A 20,112-nucleotide genomic window follows, 5' to 3' on the forward strand; every position below is an offset into this window, starting at 1 on the left:
ACAGAAAATTTTAAGCCAGAATTTCTCTTCAGCTTGAGATACTGTTAAAGAAAGTGAAAGATAAGCCACAGCTGATAGGAGCAACAGATGCAATACATAAGGGTTAGTACACAGAATGCACTGAATGTATTCCCACAAATAAAAAGACAAGTATCAGAAAAAAATACTTTAAAAGCATTTCACACACGTACACACACACACAAAATTCAAATGGCAAACATACAAAAAGATCCTCAACATCACTAGTAATCATAGAAACAAATTAAGACCACATTGAAATACCATCTCCACCACCAGATTGGCAGAAATTTACAACCCTGACCATATCAAGTATTAGCTAGAATGGAGAACAACCACACACATCCATGACTGGTGGGAATGAGGTTCAGTATATCCGTCAGGGAAAAAGTTCAGCATCACCTAAAAGTTTGAATATGCACACACCTGTGACCCAATAATTCAATTCCCAGGTACATATCCTAAAATAACTTTCGCACGGCTGCACTGGAAAATGTTCAAAATATTCAGAGCACCAATGCTCATAAAAGCAAAACATAGGGAAAACTCAAAACTCTTTCAATAATAAAATGAAGAAATTATGACAAATTCACTCAGTAAGATACTACAAATGGCCAGAGTTATTTTACATCCATCAACATGGATAAATCTAAAAGCAAAATGGTAGAGAAAAGAAGCAAGTTCAGAACACAAACAGTGTAAGTCCAATAAACAAAGCTTAAAACAGGGAAAAACTAATTAAACACATTGTTTACAGACATATTTAGCAGATGATAAATAAAAGGAAGGGGATGACTCACACAAGTCAGGATAAAGATTACATCTTGAGGATATGACTGAAAGAGGGACACGGAGCAGTTACCTAAGGTCTTAGTAACACCTTATTTCTTAGGCTGGATGGTGGATGCATAAGTGTTACATTTGTTACCCTTATTTAAACTGTACATGTTTCATAAACTCATTTATGTATGACATATTTCACAATAAAACCAATGTGGTGGGGACTGAATTTGAGAGTGAACTCAGGAAATGAAGAATCTTAAGTTTCTCAGGAAAGGCAAGAAGAAAAACAAGATGATAGCTAAAAGGGGTGCATGGGGCTGAGTAGACCTGAGAGTGTTTATAGGTCAATGCAAAGGCACCAATGGGGTTGGAGAGGTTGAAAATAGAGGTGAATGAGAATATAAATTTATAGAATGAAGGTTCTAAGAAGGTGGGTGGAATAAGATTCAGAGATGTGAAAAAAAGAATATTTCTTTCACTGTAAGTTGAAGAACGATTCAATAACCATGGATTACATGCCCCCTCCCCCAGTAAACTGCAATTTCCTTGATGGCCAGGCATTATTAGCACTTAGAACAGCACTAACAGGCAGGCAAGAGCGAAGAGGTAAGGACTGCTTTGGGCAGTTTCAAAAAGTAGGGACTGGATTCCCTGAGAAAACTATGTTATTAATACTTAACAGATACTCAAAACACCTATTAGCCACCTTTATATATACTCAAACATCTATTAGAAAAGTCTACATTCAAGTTTTGCTCTTTATCAGATAAAATCAAAACAGTATAATTATAAAAGTCCAACTCATACTTTTATTGATAACATTCTGAGTATTTGTAATGTTAGTAATCTTTTAAAAGCTATTTTCCAGAAATTCTTACAACACTTAGAAAAGATGAAGAAAGAAAAAAAAAAATCAGCTTTCACTTACTTAATTGAGTTTCTAAAGTGGTCTTCAGCTGGATTTTTTACAGTACAACTATTCAGGAGCCATAAGTCTGCATCTGATGCATTTTCTATTAAAAACAGAAATATGAAACAGGAAAGTAAGTATCACATTTAATCAGCCAAAAACATCCAAGTGCTTACTCAAATGGCATTGGGAGTGTGGGGGGGTAGAGGGTTGGGGGGAAGAGCTAGTGGATGAGTCAAGTCAATGGGCCATTACAATACAACATGCAGCTGCTTCAATATGGAAACATTGGTGAGAAATAAATATTAAAAATATATAACCTGTGCTCTTATTTTCTCATTTAAAATATAAAGAGGATAAGCATTTTCTTCCTGCATTGTCAATACCTGCAAGTATTTAATAACGTCCAAAAGATAAAGTGAAACTGGCCTAATCTTACCTCTGAATATGAAATTAATTGCCTCTCTGGGGACTGTGTATTAACATTATTGAAGCACATGTATTATACACTGAATATTCTTCAGCTTAAGATGTTACTAAAAATATGGTTTCTCCTCTTTGAAAAAGTTAATGATTTACATCAAAGTGAGCCTTTTATTCCTCTCGCTAATTCGATTAGATACTGTTATATACAATAATAAACTCACTAGCTATGCAACAAATCACCTAAACTCATGTTTACTGAAATGAATTTATAAATGCCTGAAGTGCTTGATGCTATTCCAACAACCTTACTGCCTAAAAGGACTTAAACAGTAAAATAGGATTACCACGATGAAAGGAAAACCAAAATTGAAAACTGCAGCACCTTCACTGGTATTTCATTAAGAACAGAAGCAAAGGTCAAAAGAAATGCAGAACCAAGGACACTTGATGTCTGTGTGTACGTTCTCTACCTGGGAACGGAACTTCCAGTGAGGACATAACAGGAAAGGGAGGATGAGCATGTCCAAGCTTCCAGTAAAACTTAGCAAAACCTTCTTCCCCAGCATCTTTTATAAAAATGGTAAATTTCTTTTTACAAAGAGGCAAGATACACAACTATCTGAAAAGAAAAGCTCCTCATTACTATCCATCAGCTAATACTAAGATTCCCTCTAACTTGTCTTACTCCTTCCATTCACACGCCTCACCCGCACCCCAGAGTCTATCTTCCCACCCAGAACCCAGAGGGGCTGTCCGTAAAACATCGATCTGATTATGCTGCCTGCTCAAACTCAGAGATGACGAGTATTCACCTACCTTTTCTAGTTCCTCCCAAATTATCCCCAGAAATGCTACCTAAAAGACAATCTTCTTGTAGCAATCTGATCAGATTACCTTTTCAATCTTCCAGTGAATTCCAGGTGGTATTCAAAAATCTCCACCTCCTTAACTTCAATATTCATTTCTCTCTATATTCTTTATCCTTCCAGCCACACCAAAGCAAATTCCTCAAGTTTGCCCTAGTCAATCTGAGGAGCACACTTGATTTGCTTCACAGGAATAGCTCATCCCCTTTCATCTGCCTACCCACTTGGCTAACTCCTATTCACCCTTCAGTTTCCCCTTGATGTTGGTTCGATGCCTCCTCTCTGCACTCCCATAGTAGACTGTGTTGAGACTATCCTCGTACTTTACAATTCTACATTAAAATAATACATTTTCCCAGTCTGTCTATATTACTATTAAAGAGATATTGAAGACAATATTTTTTTTCTGCTGTTATCTGAATGTCCAGGGCCTAACACAGTGATGGGTACAGAACAGACATTCAAATAACCATGGAAAACAAAACAGTGCACAAGCAGGAATAAAAAAGATGCCAGAGGGATATGTGTGGGACCACATGCATATGGCTTGTTAGATGCCTTCTACCAATTTCCTAAAGCTCTGAAGGCCACACCAATCCTCTGAAATAAGCTTCAAGAAGCTCACCAATTTATTCAACAAATATTTAGGACCGAGATTTTACCTTACTCACAGCCAGATCCCCAGCACTTATTACAATGCCTCGTACATAGGTACTCAGTGAGTATCTACTATTTACTGAATGAATGTTGAATCTTGAAAGACAAAGCAATACTATGAGCTATGTATTATGCACATAAGAAAAAATCATCGGTGTCTGTTAGCTATTGATGAAGAATGTAGAGACTACGGACTTACTTCAAACAAACAAAAGTCAAGAGACAGAACCATATGTGGCAGATGACAACTCTATATCCTGCCACATTCTTTTCTCCGGTCACCTTCAAGTCGTCAGACCACTTTCCCCGTACTTTAACAAAAGCCTTCTCAAGGAGAACTCCATTAATAAATAAGGCACATTATTCTACTTTGTCTGGAATTTTGCCAATGTTGAAATGTACTGCCTTTCAAAATAAAGTGAATACTATGCTTGGTGATCCAGGACTCATGATCAATAGGAATCCTGTGAATATACCAATATGCCCACAAAGGTATCTAACTTTTTTGGTGTGTGTGTGTTAGTTGCTCAGTTGTGCCCGACTCTTTGCAACTCCATGGACTATAGCCCACCAGGCTCCTCTGTTCATGGAATTCTCCAGGCAAGGATACCGCAGTGGGTTGCCATTCTCCAGGGGTTGTTCCCCACCCAGGGACTGAACCTGGATCTCCTGCATTGCAGGAAGATTCTTTACTATCTGAGCCACCAAAGAGGACAAACTTTTTGGTAACCATCTCCAAAAAGACAATGTCCTTTCTCCAATGAACACATGAGTTTCTTATCCAGTTACTTTTGAACTTAGTTTTGAGCTAATGTATTTAATATTGGCAAAAAGATCATTCTACTTAGAAGTCAAAAAGATTGTTCTACTCAGAAGTATAAACCAACCAACAATCAAAATGCAATGAGGTTGTACTATGTGTCAGGCTGTGTCCTAAGTGCTGGGGATGTGGCTGTGAAAAGAGATTTCAGCCTCAAGGAGTTTACAGTCTTAAAGAGAAAATCTGATCAAAACAAAAGAACAGAAATGAACAAGGTAATTTCAGGCGCTGGTCAATGATATTAAGATGATTAAAGAGGGTAATGAACAGACAATAACTGTGGGGTTGCTGGTCAAAGTAAGTCTCCCTCAGAAGTTTAAATGTGAGTTGAGACTGACATAATGGGAAGGAATCTGCCAGGCAAAGATCAGAAGAGAGAGCACTCCAAGAGGAAAATACCACAAGTGCAAAGGCCATGAAAAAGGCCCAAGCCTGTCATGTTCCAGTAACAGAGATGATCAGCATGACTGCACATAGGGAGAGAAAGGTCTGAGAAGCAGGCAGGAATCAGATGATGTTGGCAAGTTAAGAGCTTTCAGTTCAGTTCAGTTGCTCTGTCGTGTCTGACGACTCTTTGTGACCACATAGACTGCAGTGCACCAGGCTTCCCTGTCCATCACCAACTCCTAGAGCTTGCTCAAATTCATGTCTATCAAGTCAGTGATGCCATCCAACCATCTTGTCCTCTGTCATCCCCTTCTCCTGCCTTCAGTCTTTCCCAGCATCAGGGTCTTTTCCAATGTGTCAGTTCTTCACATCAGGTGGCCAAAGTACTGGAGTCTCAGCTTCAGCATCGGTCCTGCCAATGAATATTCAGGACAGATTTCCTTTAGGATGGACTGGTTGGATTTCCTTGCAGTCCAAGGGACTCTGGAGAATCTTCTCCAACACCACAGTTCAAGAGCATAAATTCTTCAGCACTCAGCTTTTCTTTATAGTCCAACTCTCACATCCATACATGACTACTGGAAAACACATAGCTTTGACTAGATGGACCTTTGTCAGCAAAGTAATGTCTCTGCTTTTTAATATGTGAGAGCTTTACATTTAAGAGTAAGGGGAAGTCACCATTGGATTTCAAACATATAAACTAATTTCTACCTCAGTAATCCCATTCTGCAATCACTGTGAAGAAAAGTCTGTAGATAGGGTAAAAGTAAAAACAAGTGAGAGAAAAAAGTAAATGCAAGAAAACCAGTTGGAAGCTGATGCAATGCAATGGTCTAAGAATAAGCGAAAGGTGATGGCAACCTGGACTGGGGTCAGAGCAATGACATGAATCAGAGAAGTAAAGAAAGGCATATTTCGGAAGTAGAATAAAAAAAAACTGATAGAGTAGGTATATATTGTGCAAGAAGGAATCAAAAAGGATCCTTAAGCACATGGCAAAGATTCTGGCCTGAGTATCAGTTGCCTGTGGTGCCATTTACTGAGATGAAGAAGGGTAGAAAGACATGATTTGGGGAACAGAGAATCCAAAGTTTTGTTGTGGCCATGTTGTATTCGAGATTCCGATTAAACATTTAACTAGAAATACTGATCAGTCATTTGATTTCAGGAGTCTTCCAGGCTGGAGACACAAACGGGAGCAGAAACTCCAAAAAATAACTGAATTCATAGGAATGGATGCACTCACCTAAGGAGAGAATATAGAGGGGGAAGGAGAGAAAAGTAGAAGACAGAACACTGGTGCTTCAGGGTCGGATGGAGAAGTGGAGATGAGAAAAGGCCATCGAAAAGAAACAGCCAATAAGAGGATAGAAACTAGGGCCCATGGCGTCACAGAATTCCACGCAGAGAGTATTTTTAAAAGGAGTCATCCACTGTACTAAATGCTGAGAGTTCAAAGAAATATATCTGTATTGTTACTAAAAAATTAAGATGATCCTCCACCCTTTATCATTTTCCTCTCTCAGTTTTGAGTATTTGCTTGCTCTGTGCCAACCCACACACACTCAGCAAAGGCCTTTTTCTAAGGTTTTTAAATAACACAGAAACATTCATTACAAAAGGCGAGTGAGGAGAAAAATTATATATGGCTATTTGCCATTAAGAAATGTTGATTCCACATGTTCTGTCCCCTTATGAACCCATTTTCTGGGCTTTAAGATGCCATCAACCATAAGGAACACAGTCAACTTTGTAATAGCTCTTCAAGAGCTATTATACTGAACACTATATTCAGTTTTTTTAAGTTTTAAGATACATCCCAACTTCAAACATTACTATAGGAGGCAGGGTGACATGCATTTGAAATGGAAGAAATAAGCTAGTATTTGGTACATCTACCTTAGAGCAGCACCATTCTAGAACAATTAGGAAATAACAGAACACCTGCAGTGTCCAGAACCTCATCACCCATAACAAAACAAATGTTCAAACATCCTACTGCTGGTAGGCAATTTGGTTACTGGATTAACGTCTTCATTAGATCTGGAGCTCAAACTCGAAACCTCTTGACACCAATGATTTTTAAGTTATTATCTTCTGGTGTCATTTATATTTGTCCTGCCTTTCCATTCTTTTTATTACCATCCTAATGGGGCTTCCCTGGTAGCTCAGACAGTAGGGCATCTGCCTACAATGCAGGGGACCCGGGTTCGGTCCCTGGGTGGGAAGATCCCCTGGAGAAGGAAATGGCAACCCACTCCAGTATTCTTGCCTGGGGAACCCCATGGACCGAGGAGCCTGGTGGGCTACAGCCCATGGGGTAGCAGGGTCGGACACGACTGAGCAACTTCACTTCACTTCAAGAGAAGGTTAACACCTCATGGTCTTGCCTTAATCCATGGCAGATTCTCCAGTCCCAAGAGAAGCAGAATTAGAGCAAGAACGGACCAAGAAAGGGAAAGGCAGGGAGAAGACACCAAGACTGGAGGCACAGACTCTGAGAAGCCAAAGGACTGAATTCTACCTACCCTCAACTTGTTCTCTAACACTTGTTAACCCCTGATCTGCAGCTGAAAATCATCTATACATAAGCTAAATATTGCCAATGCCAGAGCTGGGATATAAGGACTGATGTGAAAAGCTACCTGCTTGAGGCTGGCCAGATGGAATCCAGAGCCCAAGACGTGATTATTCACAGCCCTTCGTTATTACAAGTGGTGTTGTAATGAATAGCACTGTGCGTGTATCATTTTGTATTTTTCCCATATTACCTTTGGAATGAAGTAGGGTTCATTCCAAGAAAGTGGGGCTGTTCAGTCAAAGGATAAATTCCCGTCTGTAAGGGGTACTTAGCTTCGCACTCCCATGAGCAATGCATGAGATTACCTACTTATCCACAGCATTGCCCATGGAGTGTGCTATCAAACCTCTGTACTTTTGCCACTGAGTGAGAAATAGGAAGCCAGTAGGATTTGGGAGAAGGCAATGGCAACCCACTCCAGTACTCTTGCCTGGAAAATCCCCTAGACGGAGGAGCCTGGTAGGCTGCAGTCCATGGGGTCGCTAAGAGTCGGACACGATTGAGCAACTTCACTTTCACTTTTCACTTTCATGCACTGGAGAAGGAAATGGCAACCCACTCCAGTGTTCTTGCCTGGAGAATCCCAGGGATGGGGGAGCCTGGTGGGCTGCTGTCTATGGGGTCGCACAGAGTCAAACATGACTGAAGTGACTTAGCAGCAGTAGGATTTGAATATGTGCACTTCTCTTATGAAGAATGAGTTGAGCATCTTTTCACGTGTTTAAGGATCATTTGCAGAGTCATTCCCCACCCCCACCCCCATTTTCTGTCTGTTCAGATCTTTTGCCCATTTTTTTACTAGGCTAAATAGTCATTTTAATCTCATGTTTTAATTTATTCATACATACAAATAGACACACAAAGAGGATGTTAATCTTTTGTCTGTGATAGAAGTTACAATATTTTCTCCTATGCCAAAGCCTTTGACTGTGTGGATCACAATAAACTGTGGAAAATTCTGAAAGAGATGGGAATACCAGACTACCTGACCTGCCTCTTGAGAAATCTGTATGCAGGTCAGGAAGCAACAGTTAGAACTGGACATGGAACAACAGACTGGTTCCAAATAGGAAAAGGGGTACGTCAAGACTGTATATTATCACCCTGCTTGTTTAACTTATATGCAGAAAACATCATGAGAAACGCTGGGCTGGAAGAAACACAAGCTAGAATCAAGATTGCCAGGAGAAATATCAACAACCTCAGATATGCAGATGACACCACCCTTATGGCAGAAAGTGAAGAGGAACTCAAAAGCCTCTTGATGAAAGTGAAAGTGGAGAGTGAAAAAGTAGGCTTAAAGCTCAACATTCAGAAAATGAAGATCATGGCATCTGGTCCCATCACTTCATGGGAAATAGATGGGGAAACAGTGGAAACAGTGTCAGACTTTATTTTTCCGGGCTCCAAAATCACTGCAGATGGTGACTGCAGCCATGAAATTAAAAGACGCTTACTCCTTGGAAGGAAAGTTATGTCCAACCTAGATAGCATATTCAAAAGCAGAGACATTACCTTGCCAAAAAAGGTCCATCTAGTCAAGGCTATGGTTTTTCCTGTGGTCATGTATGGATGTGAGAGTTGGACTGTGAAGAAGGCTGAGCACCAAAGAATTGATGCTTTTGAACTGTGGTGTTGGAGAAGACTCTTGAGAGTCCCTTGGACTGCAAGGAGATCCAACCAGTCCATTCTGAAGGAGATCAGCCCTGGGATTTCTTTGGAAGGAATGATGCTAAAGCTGAAACTCCAGTACTTTGGCCTCCTCACGTGAAGAGTTGACTCATTGGAAAAGACTCTGATGCTGGGAGGGATTGGCGGCAGGAGGAGAAGGGGACGACAGAGGATGAGATGGCTGGATGGCATCACTGACTCGATGGACTTGAGTTTGAGTGAACTCCAGGAGTTGGTGATGGACAGGGAGGCCTGGAGTGCTGCGATTCATGGGGTCGCAGAGTCGGACACGACTGAGCAACTGAACTGAACTGAACATGCTTTTTATATTTCAGGATATCAAATTTATCAAACTCTTCTTTTAATTTTATTGAGGTATAGTTGATTTACAGTGTTAATTTCTACTATAAAGTAAAATGACTCAGTTATACATATATATATATTGTTTTTCATATTTTTATTATGATTTATCACAGGATATTAAATATAGTTCCCTGAGCTACACAGTAGGACTTTGCTGTTTATCTATTCTACATATAACAGCTTGCATTGGCTAATCTATCAAATATTTCTCTTATTGCTTCCAGATTCTGAGTCATAATTAGAAAGCTTCCTCTACTCCCAGATTACTAAGGAATTCACTCATATTTTAATACACTCAGGGTTTTACATTTAGATTTTGGCTCTATTAAAACTGTATCCCAACGTACATTGTTCTCACTGAATTTTTTTCATGCAAAACAAAATAAGATCCTTTGTTCTCATACCAAATTGAAAAATATTAAAAAGTATAGAACTACCTAGTGATAGCAAAGGAATGAGGAAGTGTCAAGCTCTACTCTATCGATGGAGCCTCTACTGATGAAGCTCTTCGGAATACAACGTGGGAATAGCTATCAGACAGTTAAACTTGCCCTAGAATCTCTCCTACACATGTTTGTAGGATACTTGCAGCACACACACATTTATATACAAACACACACATATACATGTATGTGTATATATGTACATACAAACAAACTTTAAAGTTCACATGGAAGATTGAAAAAACCAAGAACTCAGAAAGCTTACATAATTTTTATAAGGAGACATTAAATAAATAATGGAACTGCAGCTACAAAGCCATTTAGCTGTTAAAAAAGCAAGATATATCTATAAGTGCTTATTTATAATAATCTTTGTTATATCATCAGTGAAAGCAAGGTAAAGAGTAGATCTTGTACTTCCTCTGTGTTTAAAAAAGGAAAAGGAGAAAAGAGGAAATTCTAAGTAAAAACAAAATTTCTTGAAGCATAAATATGAAAGTGCTTGAGGTGTTTACCCTTGGAAATAAGATGAAGGCTCAGCTGGCCTCCAATATAGTCTATGTGCACCTTTTATAGTCTCTCCCTCTCTTCTTTGTTTAAACTTGCATGGATATTACTTTTATAATTTTATGAAGTTTAACCCTGAGAAGGGACATGTTAATATTTAATTTATATCCATATGCATTGTTTGAATTTCTAAAAGCATTTAAACTAAAAATACTAATCAAGCCTTTAAAAAATCATTTTTAATTTCCTTTTTCTGTAGAGCTCAGAATCAATAGTATTCTTTTATTTTTAAGGTAAGAACATAAACTGTGCTCCTGCTGTGATCCATCATGGAAACAGCGATCTGATAAACATTTTCTGGGACTTTTCTCCCCACTGCCAAAAGCTTTTGTATTCACTGAACCAAGAAAATGATGGCCATTGACACACCACCCACTTTGAGTATGAGGACAGAGAAACAAACTATTATTTATTTTAATAGAAATGCATTTAGTTTCCAAACTATTTCTTTATGTACACAAGATAAATCGCTTCCAAATCCAAAGTAATAAAAATCTGATTAGCAATAATGATAATAGCTAACACTACTGAGTACATATTATGCACCCAGCAATGAGCCAAGCATGTCATTTTCCTTTTCTTTTTATCCATCTAATCCTCCAAATTGAGGTGGGTTCAACTTTTACTCCGGTTTTACAGAGGAGGACTCTAAAGGATAGAAAGGAAAAGTAACGCCTAAAATCAGAGTACGACAGTGGGGGCAGGATTAGAAATCCAGACAAACTGACTCCAAAACTGTAAACTTAAGGAAATCAGAATGCCTCATTAGTGGCTCTTTGCCTCCTGATCAAAAATAACACAGCCAATACCTAAAAACAAAATAAAGCAGCATTCCATGACCGTGAGATTGCCTCATGATACTATTTCTAAGAAGGCAAATAAACAGGCTTCAAAAGGAGCTGTTAGGCTATTTCCAAACTTTTCAAGACCATGAACACGTCAGCTCTTGGCCTTCCATAATCAGTGGGAAACTGGCAAGTAAAGAAAAGCTTACTACTGAGTAGAGGAGCATCACTGGAAAGCACAGGCTGACTCTCAAAGCAGCCCGTCTTCCCATCCCCCTGCAGCCTTCTGCATAAAGGTGACGTTACAGAAGAGATGGGCGTGGCTCACATCAGCTACTCACGGTGAGACGCGCCTCAGAGAGCCACTCCACTGTCAACTGCACACAGGAACAGCCGCAAACAGTGCGAGGAGCCTTAAAAGACTTAAATTCACAGATGTGAGTAAGGAAGTTAGCAAGCTGATACAAATAGAAATCCAGTAAGAACAACACGAAGGGGGACAAATGGTCTTGACTGTTTTAAACCCAGTAGCATCTGGGGGCAATTTCTTTACCACAGAACTCTGGAAGACAAATCATGTCCCAACAGTTTCAATATCCATTACGTTTAATCCAGCTGCGGAAATTTCTTTATGTAAGACAAACCACTGGATGCCTACGAAAAACTTGGAGAATGGAGCACGCTTTAATAAGAAAATTTTAAAGCACCTTTAAGGAACATATTGAAAAGTAATATCTTCAAATCAATGAAAGGCAAAAAATAAAAATTCTAGTCAATGTATTCATATTTTCCTTCCACATTTTATTGTTCTTTACAGGGAATGTATAAATGCATGAAAGCATAGAATAACCATGCTTTCAAGATCTATTTTATAAAAGCAAAGTGATCCTGACAAAGTACATTCCCTTTAACCAGCTGGGCTTGGAGGGCTGGGAGGTTGGGGAGAAGACAAGAGAGAAAGAGGAGTAGGAAAGATGAAGAGAAGAAACAACGAGGAGAAAGAGGGACAGACTGACGGGAAGTACCTCCAGCTCCCAGGCTGAAACACTTGGAGCCAGAACTGACCCTCCCTCACTGGACAGCGCTGGTGACCGTGGCATGTTTCTGAGTGAAGCAGAATACAGCATCTCCCAGGGAAGCACTTATCCTTGGAGATTACATGCATAATGAGTTTGTTCTTTTAAAATACTCCTGCTGAGCATTTTGCAGAAATAAGATGAGGAAGCCAAGGGTCAGCTTGAACCCTGTTTACTGTATGAAGGGAAAAGAACATTTTTTTTTTTCCTCTTCTAAATGAGAAGTAAGAGTCAGCAAAACTCTACCGATAACCATTGAAAATTAATTATATAGGTAAATAGACCTGTATGAATAGAATGCTAGACAGATCTTTTACAGAACACTGCTAATATTCCTCCATCCTCTTCCAAGGTTAAACTGTTCTGCTGATCCTGACACATAATTACTTCAGAAGTAACTGTGTCCAAAGAATCCCTATTTCAAAAGTGTTAAACAGGCTTCTAAACTAAGCAGCAATATACACACAAGTGGACTTTACGGGGCACTGCATGATCGGGTCCCCATCCCTCTGTCCAAAGCCCACCTTATATGCTATGTTCCTGCCACTGAGCTTTTAGGCCCTCAGGCCTAGTACGTAAAATTCAAATGCTGAGATGACCAAAATCTAATTGGATAAAAGAAGGGCATAGAATATGAACAGAGTTTATGAAAGAAGAAACACATAAGGCTCTTGAACAAAGATGTTCAACCTCATTCTTAATCAATGAAAAGTAAAACTGCACCAAAAACAAAATAAAACTATACCTGTACCATTTTTTCTTCACTTCCTACATTGTCAAAAGCCCCAAAGCTTGAAAAGACACTGAGCTGGTGTAACTATGAGGAGACAGGAACTCTCATGCATAGTAGAGGTTACAAACTAGACCATCACCCATGGAGGCAACTTGACATTATCTCTGGAAATAGCAAATGCATATCCTGGGACTGAGAAGTTCCATGAATTTAGCCTATGACAAACATATTTGCATGGGTGTAAAGTCACTCATTGCAGCATTATTTGTAACAGCAAAAGATGACCAGCTAAAGACATATTAGTATATTCAGAATTGAAACTCCTATAAAGCTGCTTTAAAAAAGGAGAAAAAAAGAATAACCTCAAAGTCCTAAAGTAAAAAGATGTCCAGAACATATGGTTCAAGAAAATAAGAAACCAAATAATAAAGACACTATGCCAGCACTGGAAATCACTGGAAATCAAGAATATATATTCACACTTGCTTGTATTTGCATCAGAAATTTGGGGGCATGTGTACAAAAAATGAATAGCAATGGCTGGGACTGGAGGAGGAAGTGGAACGGGATTGATGGGAGCCAAGAGGAAGATATTTTCCTTGTATAACTTTTTAAAATTTTTGAACCTATTCAAAACTTCAGTATTTTCAAAGAAAAAAAAAAAGAGCAATTTTACAAAATGCAGTTTGTCTTAATCATCCCACTATCTTCCCATTTCTTATACTCCCTTCCACAGTCAAATACCTGGAAAGAACTGTCTCTGAGCACCAGCTATACTCTGTTACCTCCCAGTCACTCTTCCACCACTCCATTTTGATGAAGAGCTTCAGCCACTCTCAATTTCCTGCAAACTTCTTTCATCAAGGAAACAGATAACCAAACACAAGACCGCACACCATGCCGTCAAACACTCCTTTCCATTGACAAGAGCATCCCTCTCCTGTTTTCCTCTTACCTCCTCAGCTACTTTACTTTATCCCTCCCCATCTGTCCTCCACAAAGTAGATTTAAAGCCTAGATTTTGTCATCTGTTCACTGGATGCTTCCAACCGTATTTCTCACAGTATTAAACACTGCCAGCGCACTGAGAGGTGGCACCCACACTTACATTCCCAGTTGAAACATCCATCTGAACTCATCATCCAACTTATCTAGCAACATCTCCACTGGAATGTACCGAAAAAATATTAAATTCAACACCGACCATTTCCCAAATTGAACTCTCAAATTTTCACCCTCGTATTCTTAAGGTTCTAGTTAGGAAAACAGAAACCACTCTAGGCATTAAGATAAAGAATAATTAATATAGAAGTGTGGTTACATAGGCAATGGAGAAGCCAAGTCACCAAATGGGGAAGGTGAAGTAACCAGGAGCTGAGTAACATCAGGAAACTGTTACCAGCCCAAGGGCGAGAGAAACCCACTGGAAGGGCCCAGAAGCTGCATCTCACCACTGGCAGCAGCAAGAGCAACAACAGGAGCTGCCCATCAGAAACCAGGACTGCAAGCAAAGGAAGAGCCCTCTGATAGGGACTGAAGCCACAGGAATGAAACCGCCACTTCCTGGGCAAAAAGAGAGGGAGGAACAACCCTACCTCATCCCTACTCCCATCTGCTAGGCTTCCATCAGTGCCCATTACGTGCCAAATCTAACCACACATGCCAAAAGGCAGGGAAACTGTGAAATGCAGTTTCCTGCAATACAGAGGGCAGAAGTCAGGAAACTGAATCTGAGAGCAAACAGGCAAATGACTGACTCTACCCTCTTCCAGAATTCCCCATCTCTATAAATGACACATGTTGTTGTTTAGCTGCTAAGTCATGTCCAACTCTCTGCAATCCCATGGACTGCAGCAGGCCAGGCTTCCCTGCCCTTCACTGTCCCTCGGAGTTTGCTCAAACTCATGTCCATTGAGTCGGTGATGCCACCCAACCATCTCATTCTCTGTCAACGCCTTCTCCTCCTGCCTTCAGTCTTTGTCAGCATCAGGGTCTTTTCCAACCAGTTAGCTCTTTGTGTTAGACAGCCAAAGTATCAGACCTTCAAATCAGCATCAGTCCTTCCAATGGATATTCAGGGTTGATTTCCTTTAAGATTGACTAACTTGATCTCCCTGGAGTCCAAGGGACTCTCAAGAGTTCTCCCCAGCATCACAGTTTGAAAGCATCAATTCTTCAGTGCTCAGCCTTCTTTATAGTCCAACTCTCACATTCATACATGACTACCAGAAAAACCATAACTTTGACTATACAGACCTTTGTCAGCAAAGTGATGTTTCTGCTGTTTAATATGCTGTCTAGGTTGGTCATAGCTTTTCTTCCAAGAAGCAAGAGTCTTTCAATTTCACGGCTTATGTACTCAGATGCTGAAACCAGAAACCTGGGAATCATCACTGATGCTTCTTTCACCTCATCTTCTCCCACACAAATCCAACAACTTCCAAAGGATTTTCCCTCCAAAACAATGTGAATGTGTCTGCTCTTTATCTCCACAGCCAATATTCTTGTTTAAGTCACCTGGACCACGCCACAGGCTTGTCCCTCCCTATGGCTGCCATTAAGGTTAACTATGAAAACTAGCAATGAACCAAAGGGAAGCAAGAGCTGTTTTTGTCTTCACTAGATTATCATGACAATCTATGTATGTGGATAGTGAAAACTGGGTGAACAAGATACATACTATTGGCGGCTATTTGCAACTATATTTTGGTAAGGAGAAAATAAGTCATTGAAAATTTGCTGCAAACCAGAAAATAGAGTTGTTAAAAAAAATACAACTGTATCTTTTTTTAAAAAATGACTCAGTAAAATACAATTCCAGTTTATTTTTGAACAACAATGTTTCACACAAACAGGCAAAAAAATAAACAACTTCATAGGCAAAAAAAGTAGAAAAAATAAACCTTTTATCTTTGACCTTTATAATCATCTCATAAAACTACTTAGAGCACAGTACGTGCATACAAGGTTACCAGCATCCTGGGAATAAGAATGCTTTTGTTGTTGTTTTTGTGGGTTTTTTTTTAAACCCAGTTTTTTTTTTTTCTCCTTTGAAATTATAATGAATATGGTCACTCAACAAGTCAAGTCAGAAATAGGAAGGAGAACACTCCAAAGGTTGGTCTGGTCACCTACAATCATTAAAAATGGCTAAACTCTAACAGTATGTTTAAAGATAAAAATCCAAATTAAAAATACAAACAAATCTTCCTTTCAAAAGCACGGTTTTTAATTGGAGCATAGCTGCTTTACAACACTGTGTTAGTTTCAGGTGTACAGCAAAGTGGCCCAGTTATACAAATATATATATTGTTCACTTTCTAAGTCTTGTCTGACTCTTTTGAGACCCCATGAACTGCAGCATGCCAGGCTTCCCTATCCTTCACTATCTCCTGGAGTTTGCTCAAAATCATGTCTATTGAGTCAGTGATGCCATCCAACCATCTCATCCTCCGTCACCTCCTTCTCCTCCTGCCCTCAGTCTTTCTTAGCATCAGGGTCTTTTCCAATGAGTTGGCTCTTCACATCAGGTGGCCAAACTATTGGAACTTCACCTTCAGCATCAGTCCTTCCAATGAATATTCAGGGTTGAAATAAATATAAGCCTATTCTTTTTCAGATTCTTTTCCATTATAGGTTACTATGAGATACTGAATATAGCTCCTTGTGCTACACAGTAGGCCCTTGTGGATTATCAATTGTACATATAATTGTGTGTATACATTAATCTCCAGTTCCTAATTTACCCCTCCCACCCTGGTTTTCCTCCTTGGTAACCATAAGCTTGTCTTCTATGTCTCTTTTAAGAAGCAGGACATGCCTGGAAAGCTTAGGGGTTTTTTCCTTCTCTTATTGCAGATTTGTGTGGTGGGTTTGGTGGATGGTGGAGAGAGCATGCATCACCTTCGGGTGGCTCAGCCCACAGTGGGCAGCCTGGACAGCCTCCCCCTCCAAGGTAATCATGTTGTTGAGATTCTAAGAAAGGAAGTGGAAAATGAATGGCTCAGAGTGGGCTTTTTTCTTTTTTCCTCTTTTTTTTTTTCCCTTTTTTGTTGTCTAGTTATCCTCATCTGTCTTCTTCTTCTTGTGTCACTATCGTCATCCCTCATCCCTTCAGCTGCCCTTTTGCCTGCAGCTGCCTCAGTTTCCTCATCTTCATTTCACTGTCTTCCTCACCAACACCTCCTTCCTCTAGGCCTTCTTCTACCTCACTGGCAGCCTCCTGCCCCCTACTTTCCTCACTAGCCTTCCCATTGTGGGTACACCTCTCCCACTTTTCATCTCCCCCACAACTTCCTTCTTCTCCTTTAAGCCCTTGGCAGTGATCTCAGAGCTGGTGTCCACAGCGGCGTCTGACATGGTGGGGCACACTGGATATCCAGTGCACCAGACTAAAGAGAAAGCCCAGTTCACGGACTCTGGCAGTACAGTCACCTGACTCCACATCTCATGAAGAGGTGGACAGACCTATAGCTGCGGTGCGCAGGGAGCGAGGCTCAGGGACAGTGAAAAGATGGCTTTGTGGAGCAGCCAACTAGTCCGATTACATCTTTACAGTCATGTATTCCATGAAAAATTTTCTTCCTGATTCAAATATTTGTAAAGTGGTATACTGAAAAGAGTTCTATTCAGCTGAGGAATAAATCTTAATGACCTAGAGAAACCACTCATGAGCAAATTCGCAAAACACTTGGTTTCCACTCAAATTATATACAATCCTCAACTGGTTAGCAATTGATAACTCTGCTTGGAATAGTACACTTCCATGACCAATTTTAGAATGCAGAAGTATCTCCTTGAAGGTAAATTTATGATATCTGCTGAATATTATTATCTCTAATACAAGAGTTACCTCCGATTTTAACACCCAACAAACCTACTGGGCCAAAACAGTTATCAATTTGGCAATCAAAAGAAAAATACATGAAGCTACCAAAGGAGGAAAGATTCACATCAAAAAAAAAAAGAAAAAAAAAAGCTATGGACTAGGCATAGGTTCGCTAGATTGCAAAATACAAAGAAGAACAATATAAAGGATCTATGACTGAAATAATGAAACTGTGAGTGAAGTACTTTAGAGTCAGTCTGCATTTTGATTTGCTAATGCCCACACCACACCAATGTTACATATTTTGAGTATGACCCCCGAAGAGAAACAAAGTGAGTCAACCATATACCTAAGCAGGCATCCAAAAATTGCTGTACAACTGACTGACAGATATGCATAAATAATATCCCCAAATCACAGTATCACTTTCTGAAGTTACAAATGTGTTTGACCAACTTGAGATAAAGAGAAGAAAAACAATTGCCTTAAAGGACTATTTGGGCAAGAAGAACTGTTAGAAAATGTTGCCCGTTTGTCACAGCAGCTGGGGACTTCCTGAGAGAAGTCTTTAGTTCTCTGATACCAGCGCACATCAGCGGGGCTCCCCAGGTGGTGCAGCGGTAAAGAAGCCAATGCAGGAGGGTCCCTGCAGGTCCATCCCTGGGTCGGGAGGATCCCCTGGAGGAGGGCAGGTTCCATCCCTGGGTCAGGAGGATCCCCTGGAGGATGGAGGAGGGCAGGTTCATCCCTGGGTCAGGAGGATCCCCTGGCAGAGGGCAGGTCCATCCCTGGGTCGGGAGGATCCCCTGGAGGATGGAGGAGGGCAGGTTCCATCCCTGGGTCAGGAGGATCCCCTGGAGGAGGGCAGGTTCATCCCTGGGTCAGGAGGATCCCCTAAAGGAGGGCATGGCAGCCCACTCCAGTATTCTTGCCTGGAGAATCCCATGGACAGGGGAGCCTAACAGGCTACAGTCCATAGAGCTGCAAAGAGTCAGACACGACTGAGCAGCTGAGCTGGCAAGGCAGTGCACATAAATAGGCAGAATAAGCTTGATAAAAACAAGTATGACCACCTAATAGCATTTGACTTGTGGAACCTATAAATGTTATTTTTGGAAATCAGTACTGATACCCATCTCCAAATCTATTTTTCAGATTTAAATTCTTTCTTTTTAGGTGGTTCAAAATTTTGATTGAGTCATTTTCTATGTAAAAGTCTAAAGCATAAAGTAGTATTAGTTTTGCTTCAAAACACTAGAGACAATAAAATATCACTACAATTCAATGATAAAAAGTCAAATAATCTGATTTAAAAATAGGCAAAAGCTCTGAATAAGACATTTATCCAAATATATACAAATAACTCATCACATGAAAAGATGCTCAACATCAACAGTCATCAGGAAAACGCAAATCAAAATTACGAGGAGTTACTTCTTATCTACTAGGACGACTATAATAAAAATAAGTACAAGCCTTGATGAGGATGTAGAGAAATTAGAACCATGATATACTGCTGATCAGAATGGAAAACTATACAGCTAATTTGAAAACAATCTGGAAATTCCTCAAATTGTTAAGTACAGAGTTATTATATGATCCAGAAATTCCTTTCTTGGGTGTAGATCTCAGAGAAATAAAAATATATGTCCACACAAAAACATGTACATCAATGTACACAGCAGCATTATCTATAATAGACAAAAAGTAGGAAAAACACAAACATCTACCAGGTGATACCTTTCACAGTTCAGGTACAAGTCACTGCCCCAGGAAGCCTTCTCTACCCTCTTCAGAAAGAGCAAGGCTCTGCCCACCATGTGCACCCAAATGAGCTTGGGACACAACCTGGCAAAGAGTCATAAGCATCTCTCTCCCTCAGGAGAAGTCCCTCAATTGTCTATTCATCTTTAAATCCCCAGAGCCAAGCTCGGGACTTAGAAGAGAACATGCTCTTACTGCAGATGGATGGAAAGAAGGGAGGAGGGTAAGGGAGTGGTAGAGGAAGGAGGGAGTGAGAGGCAAAGAGGCGAAGGTGCGGCTGGAAAAGAGAGAGAAAAAAGGAGGGGGAAGGGGGGGCACGTGGATGAACAAATAAGCAAAGCAGCAAAGATCAGGACAGTTAATGAATTTGCATCAAGACCAAACTTTGGAGGCAAAGAGAGTAGTTTTTGTCAGCAATCAAAAGTCAATCT

General features: G+C 40.1%; 1 protein-coding gene across 6 annotated transcripts in view; it reads right to left on the bottom strand.

The window, feature by feature from the left end:
- Positions 1-20,112, bottom strand: part of CDKAL1 (CDK5 regulatory subunit associated protein 1 like 1) — a 739,806-nt gene that overhangs the window by 608,781 nt on the left and 110,913 nt on the right. For all 6 annotated transcript variants that reach the window (XM_059880369.1, NM_001192691.1, XM_059880368.1 and 3 more), the window contains one exon: positions 1,730-1,814. In XM_059880369.1, coding sequence (XP_059736352.1) covers positions 1,730-1,814 — 85 coding nt within the window. The remainder of the gene's footprint in view (positions 1-1,729; positions 1,815-20,112) is intronic.

Source organism: Bos taurus, chromosome 23 (genome assembly GCF_002263795.3).
Source record: "Bos taurus isolate L1 Dominette 01449 registration number 42190680 breed Hereford chromosome 23, ARS-UCD2.0, whole genome shotgun sequence".
Taxonomy (NCBI): domain Eukaryota; kingdom Metazoa; phylum Chordata; class Mammalia; order Artiodactyla; family Bovidae; genus Bos; species Bos taurus.